At 36.7% G+C, this 15,407-nt stretch overlaps 1 protein-coding gene across 6 annotated transcripts in view; it reads left to right on the plus strand.

Moving 5' to 3' along the window:
- The window catches only part of UBR2 (ubiquitin protein ligase E3 component n-recognin 2), a 117,707-nt gene that overhangs the window by 20,044 nt on the left and 82,256 nt on the right, over nucleotides 1–15,407 (plus strand). For 5 of the 6 annotated variants that reach the window (XM_034991123.1, XM_034991122.1, XM_034991125.1 and 2 more), the window contains exons 3-4: nucleotides 12,846–12,924; nucleotides 14,860–14,973. In XM_034991123.1, the coding sequence (XP_034847014.1) occupies nucleotides 12,846–12,924; nucleotides 14,860–14,973 (193 nt within the window). Of the gene's footprint in view, nucleotides 1–12,845; nucleotides 12,925–14,859; nucleotides 14,974–15,407 lie in introns of those variants that run through there. The other variant, XM_034991126.1, reaches the window with a different exon arrangement.

Consider the following 15,407-nt stretch of genomic DNA (forward strand, 5'->3'; position numbering starts at 1 on the left):
TTAAAGATGTTATTTATTTGACAGAGAGAGACATAGCGAGAGAGGGAATACAAGCAGGGGGAGTGGGAGAGGGAGAAGCAGGCTTCTCGCTGAGCAGGGAGCCCGATACGGGGCTCGATCCTAGGACCCTGAGATCATGACCTGAGCCGAAGGCAGATGCTTAATGACTGAGCCACCCAGGCGTCCCATAAGGGCAGACTTTTTAAGAACAGAATGCCCTTGCATATTTCAGCATGGTTCCTTCTTTTCCTACCTGCTGGTAACACGAGTGGATTTTTCTCTGATGTTCACTGTGAGAACCTAGTAGAATTCCAGGAGATAAAACTCACCAAAATGTTAGGGCCCGATGACTGGGCCCCACCCTGGTTCCCAGTGACTGGAGTTTTAATCTCTCAAATGTTCACACTGAGCCTCCAGCAGTTTGTCAGGTACAGTTCAGGTTTCCCTTCCTCAGGACTGGTTCCTGTAGAGGACTGTGTTTGTGGGTTTCTGCTCTCAGAAGTTGTGTTTCTCTGTATTCCTTTATTGGTCTCTGTAATTTCAAGGGTAGCAGTTTGTCCTGTGACCTTACTTCTTTTGTAAATCTAAGAAGAGTTGTTGGTTTTTCAGTTTGTTTAGCTTTTTACTTGTTAGGACAGTGTGGCAACCTCCAAACTTCTTACATGCTCACTGGAAACTGGAAGTCTGCACTGATTTTTTAGGGGTATTCTCCTGAATATAGAATTCTGGGTTGATACTTTTTTTTTTTTTTTTTTTTTTTTCTTTTCAGCATTTTAAAGATCTTGCTCCATTGTCTTCTGACCTGTGTTGTTTCTGATCATGTCCACTTTTATTAGGATATCTATGTTACTCTGTATCAAGTTTGCTGGTTTTCTCTAGCTGCCTTCAAGATTTTCACTTTATTGTTGGATTTTAGCAGTGTGACTGTTATGATATGCCTAGCTATATGTTCTTTGTTTTTATCCTTATGGGGTTCCTTGAGTTTCTTGGATCATAAGTTGATGTCCTTAACCAAATTTGGGAAGTTTAGGTTATTACTTTTTCAGATATACTTTCTGCCTCTTATTTTCCACTCCTGGGACTCCAGTTACACAGTAGTATAATTGAGGGACTAATTAGTACTACATAGTAGTAGTGCGTAAATATAACTTTAAGATATATATAAAATTACTATGAATATATGTGTGTAATACGAATGTATTTACATAGTGCATGTTGTCATCATTTTAATAAGAATGTATGATTCAAGAGAGTTTGGAGATGACTGCTTTTGCTAAAGCTCTAAAATCTAGGGACCTGTGTGTGCTTTCACCAAACCAACATACCTTTACTATGGCAATTAACAGCTGGTCCTGTAACTGCACACATTTGTCTTTTCTGTTAAATGATGGGCTCTTAGAGAAGAAGGGTCTGGCTTTACTTTTCTTTATAATTATGTAAAGACAGTGGCTCTCAGGTTGATTTTTAGAAATCCAGAAATGCTGTCTATGAGAGGCAAAGTAAAACTGAAAGTCACTAAAAATAGGAATAGAAACAGTGGAGAAAAAAACACCAGCCAAAAGTATGATACAGTAGAAAGCTGGAATGGCAGTTTTCATATCTGACAAAAAGAATTTATCGTTGAAAACTAAGGGACACAGGGCTGCCTGGGTGGCTCAGTTGTTAAGCGTCTGCCTTTGGCTCAGGTCATGATCCCAGGGTCCTGGGATCGAGCCCCGCATTGGGCTCCCTGCTCAGCGGGAAGCCTGCTTCTCCCTCTCCCACTCCCCCTGCTTGTGTTCCCTCTCTCTCTGTGTCTCTCTCTGTTAAATAAATAAATAAAATCTTAAAAAAAAAAAAAAAAGAAAACTAAGGCACACAAAAAGACAACCAAATTTAAAAAATGGGCAAAGGATCTGAACAGACATTTCTCCAAACATTCTGGTTGGTATGTTTCTGCAACTTTGTAATACTACAAACTACCAAGTTGGACACTTTTTTAAAAATTAATAAGCCATTGTATTTGTTTTTGTTTTTAACATAAAGCCTACACTCAACATGGGGCTTGAACTCATGATCCTGAGATCAAATGTCACATGCTCTACTGACTGAGCCAGCCAGGTGCCCCTAAGATGGACATTTTTAAAAAGATGAATTTTATATGTGAATTACATCTCAATTTTTGAAAAGCGATTTGTATATTTGACATTAAAGGAAACTTTAGTTAATTCTCGAGGCTCAGAGCCATACAGATTGTTCTCCCACTCTGTTTAATAAAATTAGAAACAACAAAAGGGTAGGTTAAATAAATTTTATGTTTGGAAACTAACATTGCCAACATTAAGTAAAAGAATATCACTGAAATCACTAAGGAAATTTAGAAATAGAACTGAATGATAAAAACATTATGTGTTGAAATTTTGGGGACATAGCTAAAGGAGTATTTAGTAGGAAATACATACTTTAAAAATATTTGCCAAGAAAAAAAGAAGGTTAAAAATAAGCTATGTGGTGGAAACAAATGAAAACAAAAACACAACAGTCCAAAATCTTTGGGATGTAGCAAAAGTGATTCTAAGAGGGAAGTTTATAGCAATATAGGCCTACCTCAAGAAGCAAGAAAAATCTCAAACAACCTAACCTTATACCTAAAGGAGCTAGAAAAAAAACAAAACCCAAATCCAGCAAAAGGAAGGAAATAATAAAGAGTAGAGCAGAAATAAATGATACAGAAACTTAAAAAAAAAAAAAAAAAAAGATCAATGAAACCAAGACGTGGTTCTTTGAAAAGATCAACAAAATTGATAAACCTGTAGCAAGACTCATTTAAAAAAAGAGAGAGAGGGAAAACCCAAGTGAACAAAATCACTAGTGAAAGAAATAATAACCAACACCACAGAAATACAAACAGTTGTTACAGAATATTATGAAAACCTATATGCCAACAAATTGGACAACTTAGAAGGAATGGATAAATTCCTAGAAACATAACAACCTACCAAAACTAAAACAGGAAGAAATAGAAAATTTGAACAGGCTAATTACCAGCAATGAAATTGAATCAGTAATTTAAAAATTCCCAATAAACAAGAGTCCAGGACCAGACAGCTTCACAGGTGAATTCTGTAACACATTTAGGGAAGAGTTAATGCCCATTCTTCTCAAACTATTCCAAAAAATACAAGAGAGGCCAGTATATCAAAACCAGATAAAGACACCACAAAAAAAGAGAACTTCAGGCCAGTATCTTTCATGAATATAGATGCAAAAATCCACAACAAAATATCAGCAAACCGAATCCAACAATACATTTAAAAAAATTGTACACCACGATCAAGTGGGATTTATTCCTAGGATGCAAGGATGGTTCGATATTCACAAAACAATCTACATGATACGTCACATCAGTAAGAGGAAGGATAAAAACCATATAATCATTTCTGTAGATGCAGAAAAGGCATTTGACAAAGTACAACATCCATTCATGATAAAAACCCTCTGCAAAGTAGGCCTAGAGGGAACATATCTCAGCATAATAAAGGCCTTATACGAAAGACGCACAGCCAACATCATACTTAATGGTGAAAAACTGAGAGCTTTTCCCCTAAGGTCAGGAACAAGACAAGAATGTCCACTCTCGCCACCTTTACGCAACATAGTACTGGAAGTCCTAGCCACAGCAATTAGAGAACATAAATAAAAGGCATCCAAATTGGTAAGGAAGAAGTAAAACTCTCACTGTTTGCAGGTGACATGATACTATATAGAAAACCCTAAAGACTCCACCAAAAAGCTACTAGAACTAATAAAACAAATTCAGTAAAGTCACAGTTTACAAAATCAATGAACAGAAATCTGTTGCACTACTATACACTAATAATGAAGCAGCAGAAAGTGAATTAAGAAAGCAATCCCATTTTTAATTGCACCAAAACCAATAAAATATCTAGGAATAAACCTAACCAAAGAGGTAAAACACCTGTACTCTGAAAACTATAAAACACTGATGAAAGAAATTCAAGACAATGCAAGGAAATGGAAAGACATTCCATGGAATGTTCATGGGTTGGAAGAAGTATTATTAAAATTCCAGATTTCAAGTTATATTATAAAGTGGTAGGGCACCTGGGTGGCTCAGTCTGTTAAGCATCTGCCTTTGGCTCAGGTCATGATCGCAGGGTCCTGGGTTCGAGTCCCGCATCAGGCTCCCTGCTCAGCGGGGAGTCTGCTTCTCCCTCTTCCTCTGCCCTTCCCCCCTTGCTCGTGTGTTCTTTCTCTCTAATAAATAAATAAAATCTTTTTTTAAAAAAACAGTGGTAGATTTATTTATTTATGAGAGAGAGAAGTATGTGTGCGTGCATGAGCAGAGGGAGAGAAATCCTCAAGCAGACTCCCCGCTGAGCATGGAACCCAGTGCAGGGCTCGATCCAGGACCCTGAGTGAGATCATGACCTGAGCCAAAATCAAGAGTTGGACACTTAACTGACTGAGCCACCCAGGCGCCCCAAAGTGGTAGTAATTAAAACAGTATGGTACTAGCATAAAAATAGGCACACAGATCAATGGAACAGAATAGAAAACCGAGAAATAAACCTAAAGTGTATGGTCAATTAATCTTCAACAAAGAAGGAATGGATACACAATGGGAAAAAACAGTCTCTTCAACAAATGGTGTTGGGAAAACTGGATAGCCACGTGTAAAAGAATGAAACTAGACCACATTCTTTCATCATACACAAAAATAAGTTGAAAATGGATTAAACACCTAAATGTGAGACCTGAAACCATAAAAATCCTTGAAAAGAGCATCGACAGTAATCTCTCTGACATTAGCCATAGCAGTATTTTTCTAGTTATGTCTCCTGAGGCAGGAGAAATAAAAGCAAAAATAAACTATTGGGATTTCCTCAAAATAAAACTTACGCACAGTGAAGGAAACAATCAACAAAACTAAAAGGAAACCTACTGAATGGAAGAAGCTATTTGCAAATGACATATCTGATAAAGGGTTAGTATCCAAAATATATAAAGAACTCATACAACTCAATATCCAAAAAACAATCCAGTTTAAAAATGGGCAGAAGACATGAGTAGACATTTCTCCAAAGAAGACATATAGATGGCCAACAGACACGTGAAAAGATGCTCAACATCATTCATCAGGGAATTACAAATCAAAACTGCAGTGTAGTACCACCTCACACCTGTCAGAATGGCTAAAATCAAAATAAGCAACCAAGTATTGACAAGGATGTGGATAAAAAGCAACCCTCATGGATTGTTGGTAGGAATGCAAACTGGTGCAGCCACTATGGAAAACAGTATGGAGCTTCCTCAAAAACTTAAAAAAAAGAACTACCTAATGATCCAGTAATCATACTACTGGGTATTTACCCCCAAAATACAAAACCACTAATTCAGAGGATACATGCACCCCTGTGTTTATTACAGCATTATTCACAATAGCCAAACTATGGAAGCAGCCTAAGTGTCCATTGATAGATGAATGGGTAAAGAAGATGTGGTATATATTATACAATGGAGTATTATTCAGCCATTAGAAAAAAAGAAATCTTGCTATTTGCAACAATGTGGATAAAGCTAGAGAGAATAATGCTAAGCGAAATAAGTGAAAGACAAATACCATATGATCATATTCATATGTGAAATTTAAGAAACAAAGCAAACAAGCAGAGAAAAGAGAGAGACAAGCTAAGAAACAGACTCTTTAACTATAGCGAACGAACTGATGGTTACCAGAAGGCAGGTTGGTGGGAGATGGGGGAAATAGGAGGTGGAGATTGAAGAGTATACTTATCACAATGAAAAAAAATAAAATATGAAAAAATAGCTATACATACATACATTTCTTGGTTTTATCTGCTGAAAGGGCCTAGAAACAATGGAACTCCTGTAGCAGTGAGCACATCTAGTACCCAGATACTGTTTTCTAAATACCAGTGTCCAGTAAAAGGAATCAGAGCTCCATGATGAAATGATTGATTCCAGGGCTGGGACAGAGAAAATACAAATTAAGTTTGAAACATCTTGTGTTGCTCCCTCCCCCCAAGAAAAGGAGGGGACATGTTGAAAGGGCACAGGAGCCAACCAGAAAGAGCTCCTGATGGCCACAGTTGAAACAGTTTGATAAAATAATGATTGGATTAAACTATAACCCATGGAATAAAATATTCACGAGTCTGCACTGATATATAAGTATTTGGATGAATAAATAAATGGGAGAGAAGGGATGTTTTCAGTAGTTTTCGCATGCTGAAAAATTCCAATTAATAAAATAAGACAGGAATGCAGGATAGAAAGTTACCATTAGGCAAAGAACATAGCAGTAACTGTAGACAAGACCCATTGGTAAGGTGCTAAAAGTAGCGGATGAAAGTTTAAGAAAGGATATTTATAGGAGGATATTTGCATAGTCTCAAAGCATCTCCCCAAATACATTAATTATAAAAGGTACAATAGCAACTTCACAGTGAAGGAATCTGGCAGACACCATCTTAACCAAGTAAGCAAAGTTAATGCCACCAGTACTACAGCATATATCAAATCAGCATCATGTGCCCCCTGTTACAGTGTCCTGAGACGAACAGAGCATCACTTCCGGCCACATCACTTCTGTAGTATACTTGCCAAAAATGCGTAACTTAATCTAATCATGAACATGTCAAACCCAAATTGTGGGACCTCTACAAAATAACTAACCAGTACTCTTCAAAAGGGTATGGTCATGGGCGCCTGGGTGGCTCAGTTGGTTAAGCGACTGCCTTCTGCTCAGGTCATGATCCTGGAGTCCCGGGATCGAGTCCCACATCGGGCTCCCTGCTCGGCAGGGGGTCTGCTTCTCCCTCTGCCCTCTTCCCTCTCATGCTGTCTCTCATTCTCTCTCTCTCAAATAAATAAATAAAATCTTTAAAAAAACAAAAAAACAAAAAAACAAAAAAAACCCAAAAGGGTATGGTCACAAAAATTGAGCAAAGACTGAGGAACTGTTAGAATTTGGAGGAGACTAAGGAGCCATGCCATCTAATACAATGTGGGATCTTGTATTGTATCCTGAAAGAGAAAAAGGGACCATAGTGGGGAAACTGATTACTTCTGATTAAGGGCTGTAGTTAATAATATTGTACCAGTATTAATTTCCTTGTATTATTGTTAACATGAGGAAAAATTTGGTTAGGGTATAAAGGAACTCTACTGTTCTTGCACCTTTTCTATGAGTGAAAATATTTCAAAGAAAAAATTAAAATAAGTAGGGTAAACATTCAGCTCAGTAGATTAGAAGAACAATTGAGCACACGCAAAGGAAAAAGAGAAAAGGTCAGAAAATAAAAGTAAAAAGTTGAGATATACTAACTCTTTGGAATTGTTAAGCCATTTTCCTTGCAAGACTGAATAAGAAGAATGCAGATACATAAAATTCAAAATGAAAATTGAGAAACACACTTAACGGCATTCCTTTTGATGATGTCATGTGTTACAAAACTAGGTCCTCAACATTGCTATGATTGAAAAGCAGATACTTTGTGGAATAGGCAATGAAGGTAGCAGTGTCCAATTTGATTCTAAGTGTTAAAAAAGTGTTCAGTAGGGGTGCCTGGGTGGCTCAGTTGGTTAGGCAGCTGAGGTCATCATCCTGGAGTCCCGGTATCAAGTCCTGCATTGGACTCCCTGAGTCGGCTTCTCCCCTGACCCTCCCCCCCCCTCATGTGCTCTCTTTCTCTCTCTCTCTCTAAAATAAATAAAATCTTTTTAAAAAATTGTTCAGTGACCAATAGTTATTAAGTTGTTTGAGCCTTATTTGATAAACAGAACAGTTGTTTCTTTTAGCCTAGTGGTACCCTGAAAAAAAAAAAAAAAGAAAGACTATGGAGACACTAAAGAAAGTTTGGCAGCCTCTGAAATATAACAATTATGAAAAACTAAATGCTAAAAAATTCAAAAACTTAGATGAAATGGATAAATTCATAGAAAAATGATAAGCAGCTTGAATACAGTATGAAAAACATTGGAATGGTAATCAAAGATCTTCCCTTCCACAAATTAGGTATGACTGTATAGGTAAGGCCTACTAAATTTCAAAGGAAAATTCATTTCTCTTTTACAGTTACTACAAAAAATGGAAAAAGTGAAAACTGCCTTAACTCTTTATGAGCCTGATATAATCTTGTTTTCAATCCCTGATAAATTCAAGAGATTCTAAAGCCATTTCTTTTATTAATGTAGCTGAAACGATCCTAAATAAAATATTAGCTGTCTGAATCCAGGAATATACTAAAAGAATAGTGCATCATAATCAAATGGATTTTAGTTCAGGAATCTAAATAGTTCATCTCTGAAACAATTATTAGTGTAATTCACCATTTTAATAGAGAAGAAAACTTTTTCTGGGATGATTCTGGAAAGCATTTTATAAATTTCAGTAATTGTTTATGATATAAATTTTAAGCAAACTACTGAATATTTGGGTGTTGGATTTTTAGAAACTTTTTGTTACGGACATTTTCAAACATATTAAAAATAGAGTGAATGAATGGTATCATAAATCTGACATGTACTCATTGCTCAGCTTCAGCTATTACCAATATATGGCATCCCTTTTTATGCACACACATAGACACACACTTTTTTTTCTTGCCCTGCCAGATTATTTTAAGAGAGGGCAAGGATACCTGGGTGGCTCAGTCAGTTAAGTGTCTGCCTTTGGCTCAGGTCATGATCCCAGGATCCTGGGAGAAAGAGAGCAAAAACGTGGGGTGGGGGGGCAAACAGAGAATTTTAAGCAGGCTCCATGCCCTGTGTAGATCCTGATGCAAGGGACTCAATCTCATGACCCTGAGATGACCTGTGCCAAAATCAAGTCCGATGCTTAACCAAGTGAGCTACCCAGGCGCCCACCTGCCAGATTATTTTAAAGCAAATTCCAGATAGCATGCCCTTTTATTCAGAATATAGCTTTTTTTTCTCTACAACCATTAACATCCTAAAAAACTTAACACAATTCCTTAACATTATCTAGCATCTAGCCTGAGTGGGGTTGTCCTGATTGACTCACATGTGGATTCAAAGTCCACACATTGCATTTGGCTGTTATTCCTTATTTTTTCTTTTAATCTGTAATAGCTCCTCTCCTTTTTTTTTTCTTCTTTTTTCCATTTATGTTACTAAGAAACCAGGTTATTTATCCTGTGGAATTTTCCAGTCTGGATTTGTTTATTGTGTCCCCATGGTGTTGCTTAACATGTTTCTTCATTCCTTGTATGTCATCTAAACAGGTAGTTAGGCATGATTAAATTGTTACATGGTATTGGGGGGGTGAATAATAACTTCATAAATATTGATGTGCTTAATTCTTCATGTCAGGAAGCACGTGATGCTTGTCTGGTTTTTTTGTTTAAGATGATCAGTGGGTTTAGGTACCTGGCAGATGCAACCATTAAAAAGGTCTTCATTAGCCTTTTTATCTAATGTTTTAGCAGTCACTGATGCTTGTTGTCTAGATCATTATTTTATTAGGAGGTAACAAAATATTCTAACTTACCATTTCCTTATTAGCTTGTCTTATAAAAGAAACACAGTCCTTTGATTAGCTTCAAATACATTTTATATAGGAAAGGCAAGATATATGCTTGATTTTTTTTTTTCTAGAAGGTCACTTTCTTAGTAAACCTGTGAGCATAATACTAATGGAGAACCTTTAAATACGTTTTTCTTTAATGTCTAAAGCAAGACAAGGATGCCTACTCTTACTGCTGCTGTTTAATATATCACTGGAGGTCCTTGTCAACAGTATAAAGGAAGAAAAATAAAAAGGTGTAAATATTGTAAGGAAAGAGATAAAATTGTCGTTATATACAAGACTATATATTCATTTACCCTGGGAGAAAAACACAACAGAATTCAACAAGCTGTTAGAACTGCCTTGAGTTCATCAACGGTACTAAAAAGTAATGCTATTTCTTTTCATCATCCTTAAGCAACTAGAAAAAGATTTTTTAAAAATATGTATCATTTAAAATAAAACCTAGAGAGTATCTAGATATAATCTGATCAAAAATATAGAGAATTCATATGAAGAAAACTTTTTAACTTCAGTAGAAAACTTAAGAAATAATCATGGACATGATGATTTTCTTTTTTTTTTTTTTAAGATTTTATTTATTTATTTGACAGAGACACAGTGAGAGAGGGAACACAAGCAGGGGGAGTGGGAGCGGGAGAAGCAGGCTTCCTGATGAGCAGGGAGCCTGATGTGGGGCTCAATCCCAGGACCCTGGGATCATGACCTGAGCCGAAGGCAGATGCCCAACTACTGGGAGCCACCCAGGCGCCCCGTGATGATTTTCTTTTATAACGATGTTCTTACTCCTGAAGTTTATCAATAAATTCTGAGTAACCTCTGTCAAAATTTTAGCTGGGTATTTTTGAGAGACCCTATACACTTACCCTAAGTGATATATGGAAGAATAAAGAAGAGTTTGTGAATAGCTAAGTCAACATTTTAAAAAAAGGAATAAAAGGGAACTTACCCCGCCAGATATTAAGATCTACTACAAAGCCCTAGTAATATAGTGTGGTATGGTGTAGGAACAAATAGACTACTCCCACCTATTAGCTTAGATTTAGACCCAAGGAGATGTGGGAACTTAATATAAAGATGACACTACGACCGATAGATAAAAAGTTGTTTAGTAGATGGTGTTGGAAGAAAAGAGCTCAGTATATATTGAGAAATAAAACTTTATTCTGCATCATATGCAGAGGTATAATGTATTCCACCTAAATGTGGAAGATAAAACCAAAAGGTTAAGAGAAGAAAATAAAGGATATTTTTGTGACCTGGGTTTGGGGAAAGAACTACCCCCTTTTTTTTTAAGGTTTAATTTATTTATTTGAGAGAGAGAGCACAAGCAGGGGGAGCAGCAGAGGGAGAGGGAAAAGCAGGCTCCCCGCTGAGCAGGGAGCCTGATGGAGGGGCTCAATCTCAGGACCCTGGGATCAAGACCTGAGCCAAAGCAGACGTGTAACAACTGAGCCACCCAGGCGCCCCAGGAAAGAACTTCTTAATACCTCAAGATACAAACCAATTGGGCGCCTGGGTGGCTCAGATGGTTAAGCGTCTGCCTTCGGCTCAGGTCATGATCCCAGGGTCCTGGGATCGAGCCCCACATCGGGCTCCTGGCTCAGCCGGGAGTCTGCTTCTCCCTCTCCCTCTGCCTCTCCCACTGCTCATGCTCTCTCTCTCTCTGTATCTCTGTGTCTCAAATGAATAAATAAAATCTTTAAAAAAAAAAAAAAAGATACAAACCAATTACATGTGTATGTGCGAATTTAATTGCATCAAAATAGGTAGTTCTATTTAACAAAGGACCCATAGGCAAAATTAATACACAGGTAACAAATGGGAGACAATATTAGCAGTGTTTAATATTGCCAAGTGATTATATCCTCTAGATTAGATTGTGCAAATAAAATAAAGCAATCCCAGCAGGAAAATGGGCAAAGACAGGTTATAGAAAAGGAAACCCCAAAAGCAATAAGCATATGAAGAGTTGATCAAACATATTAACAATCAGGGACATGCAAATTAAAACAATAAGATACCATTTCAAATATGTTGGCCTTGCACATATTAGAAAACTAGATAAAACCGGGGCGCCTGGGTGGCTTAGTGAGTTAAGCGGCTGCCTTTGGCTCAGGTCATGATCCTGGGGTCCTGGGATTGAGCCCCACGTCCGGCTCCCTGCTCAGCGGAGAGCCTGCTTCTCCCTCTCCTTCTGCCTGCTACTCTGCCTACTTGTGCTCTCTATCTCTCTGTCAAATAAATAAAATCTTTAAAAAAAAGAAAAAGAGCCTGCTTCTCCCTCTCCCTCTGCCTGCCACTCTGCCTACTTGTGCTCTCTCTCTCTCTGTCAAATAAATAAAATATTTTTAAAAAAAGAAAACTAGATAAAACCAAATGCAATGAAGATGCAGGGTTATAAAAACCCTCATACGCTGGTGGGGGATATGTAGCCACTCTGGACAGTAGTATGGCATTCAGATTAAGAACTTGACATGTATATGACCCAGCAATTCTGCTCCTGAGTTTATATGCCAAAGAAAGTCTCAGACACATCTGTAAGAGAACATTTATACTGTTTCTATTACAGCATTTTATATGGTAGAAAGGCATTAGAGGTAATTCAGGTGTCCAGTATAGGGAGAGTAGAGAGAGAAAATACTTTGGAAAAATGCCATGGCATATTATGTAGTGATTAGAAGCAGCAGATCAGATATTCACTTACAAAATGAATGGACTATGTTATGGAAGTGAAAAAGTAACAGAATGAGATATACAACACAATAAGAGTTACATGCATTAAAAATACATGCACTCAAAAACATTTTGCAGGAACATATATAAATAAAAGGTCACACAGTAAGCACAGAAGAATGGTTGTCTATCAGGTTACAGTAACTAGGATACGGGGGAATTTAAAGATTTTCGTAACTCCCCATCTCATTTCATGGAAGTATAGGGATTCTCTTCTTTAAGATACAATCTGTAAATGTATCTAACTGGCAGTATGATGAAAGCAAATGAAACAACTGAAATGAGATAAAAATGTGATTTCCCCAAATCTAGTATGAGATATAATACACATCCAGTAGTGTGAGAAGCAGGTTCTTAAGTTGAATTCCTTGCTCAAAGATCTGACAGATCTTTGGAAATAATATTCCTTTCTTCTAACACCAAGGCAGTTCACTATTCTGGCTCTTCTAGGATGGATTCCAACTGAAATATTATGTTGTGGAATACACAGTTATTTTATGACACTCTGATTTTTTTTTTTTCTTTAACTTTACAGAGACTGTGCAGTTGATCCAACTTGTGTTTTATGCATGGAGTGCTTTTTGGGAAGTATTCACAGAGACCATCGATATAGGGTTAGTAATGTCCAGATAATAACCATACCCACTATTATATTTTATGTTAGATACCTTTTCTGCCTTTTTTAAATTCCAAGATTTAACATTATAATGGAGGAGAGTGGTTTAAGAAATGTATTATTTAAATACTGTTAAACATGCTAAATTTCTATGCTAACAGTATAGAAATGAATTGTGAATCCAGACTGCTTGAACACATGGTTTAGGAAAGACAGCACAGATACCAGTTCCTACATTTTGGTTTTCAGCTAGTTTGTTTTGCTATTTCCTTATGTTTATTACTTTCATAATTCTAGGTTTATGCAGAAGGTTATCAAAAACCAGAGGGTAAAGGTGAGAGGTAAAAGCGGGAGGGAGAGTCTGAAGGGAAGGATGTGTGAGAAAGGAGTAAGGAAAAGTGTCAGGAAATTTAAGAAATATTCTATCTGTTGGTCATCTTCTACAGAAGATTTGTCATTTCTTAATATTAAAGAGGCATCTGCTACATTGTAGAAGAGGGCCCAACCCCACAATATGACACCCACCAATTTTATTATTTTTCTACTGTTATAATGTAGCCAGTACTTTTCCAAAAATCAGGTATGTTTGCTTTTAAATCGGGGATATGAACAAAGGCAGAGTATTGCTAAGCCTATCCTGGTTGGTTCCTCTACTGGATATTGAAGACAAAGCCTTGAACATTCAGAAGTTAGGGAAGTGTTAGTAGCTAGAACTTTGCACCATAATCTCAAATGAAATCGTAGAAAGGGAATATTGCAATCTTGTTATTAATTCAGGAGCCCTGTTGGCTCAGGACTTTTCCTCCTGTTTGTTTTTCTTCACTCTACCCAAGTATTGATAATAATGACTAAATACTAAAATACTAAATTTTAGTATACTAAAATATACTAAATATACAAATATATATACAAATACTAAAACAGATACAAAATTGGACCCTTTGGATCTTTGTATGTTCTCTTCAGTTTCATAAATCAGTAAGAGAATCCCAGTTTCCTTTAAGCTGCTCTACCTATCTTGGGTAACCGTAAGAAGCACAGAAGCTGTAGGGTTATCATTTTCCAAATGGCTGCCTGCCCATGTTTCTTGGCATATATCATTTCAGCCCCTGGGAATAACTGTCATTTGAGGGTTTACGTTAATTATATTGTGATATATAACACAGAGATACTTTTTTTTGGGCAGAATATGATAGGGCTCATTTTAAAATTTGCATCAAATACCCGCTCCTAAACTCTCACAGTATTTTTTTTTTAAAGCGGAATTTCTAATAATTAAATAATAAGTTCTGTCTTGCCAGATTCCTTGAATCATTGCCCTATCTTAGGGAAGTATGAATAATTCTTGAACCCTGCAGGTGGTGAAAACTTCCTCACTAGACAGTCTTACTTTTACATTTCCTGAGCTTCTTTCCTTGTCAAAGAATGCTATTTAGAGGGTATTAGAAAAGAAAACAAACTAATTCTATAGTTTTTGTTGGTCACTTTCTCTAATGCAGATGTAGCACTCTCATTAGACTCTCCTGGGGGAAAGCAACTATAGGTATCTTTATAACTAGAATCTGTTACATTACATTAGAGTACTATAACCTGGTGGCATTGATACCAGCATTATACCAAAACCCAGCAGGAAAACCCTCATGACTTTCCTAATTAAGGAAGTCCTGTAGGTGGACACATTTTACCTCTTTAAAATATCTGTAGTTTATTAGACATTACAGAGTAGCTTATTTTATTTCAAAATCGCTTAAATTAGCTTAGGCTTATTTAAGCTTTAAAACATTGAGAGGTTTGCCTTTTATTTAATTTTCCTCCTCCAAAGAAATTAAACACTTTAGCATTGTTATTTCCTTAGCACTTGATATTCTTATTTATAATCTGATAGCCCTCAGTAAATACTTATTGACAAGATACTTTACAATTTTTTTTCAAGATGACAACATCAGGAGGTGGAGGTTTCTGTGACTGTGGTGATACTGAAGCTTGGAAAGAGGGTCCTTACTGTCAAAAACATGAACTTAACACCTCTGAAATTGAGGAAGAAGAGGTAAAAACATTTTCACAAAGTTGTTTTTAAGGAAATACTGTTTTATCCACGAATTGAAATACTTTCAGACATAGGAATTAGGTTATGAGAAACGGATAAGCAAAATAGTCCCGACACTATTACCAGTGGCCAGATATACTTTGAAAGTTCTTTGCATTTTATGGGTGCCATACATTGCTGGTAGTACTCACTTGAAATTCTGGAAATTTAATTTGGATTTATTATTGGAGTTTTTGCTTTAAGTCCTCATTTATCACTGAAGGATTATTTTTCCTATACGTAGAGACTAGTTAACTTGTTTGGTTTTTATATATTTGTTGTGACTAAGATTTGGTAGGCTAGATACCTTTCTTTTCTGTAAGTGTACTGGTAGCCAGTCCTAATCACTATCTAGCCTATCAGTGTCATTGGATATGTGATGGGACCAAGTATAA

This window comes from Mirounga leonina, unplaced genomic scaffold, assembly GCF_011800145.1.
Source record: "Mirounga leonina isolate KUSES-001 unplaced genomic scaffold, KU_Mleo_1.0 Mir_53, whole genome shotgun sequence".
Taxonomy (NCBI): Eukaryota; Metazoa; Chordata; class Mammalia; order Carnivora; family Phocidae; genus Mirounga; species Mirounga leonina.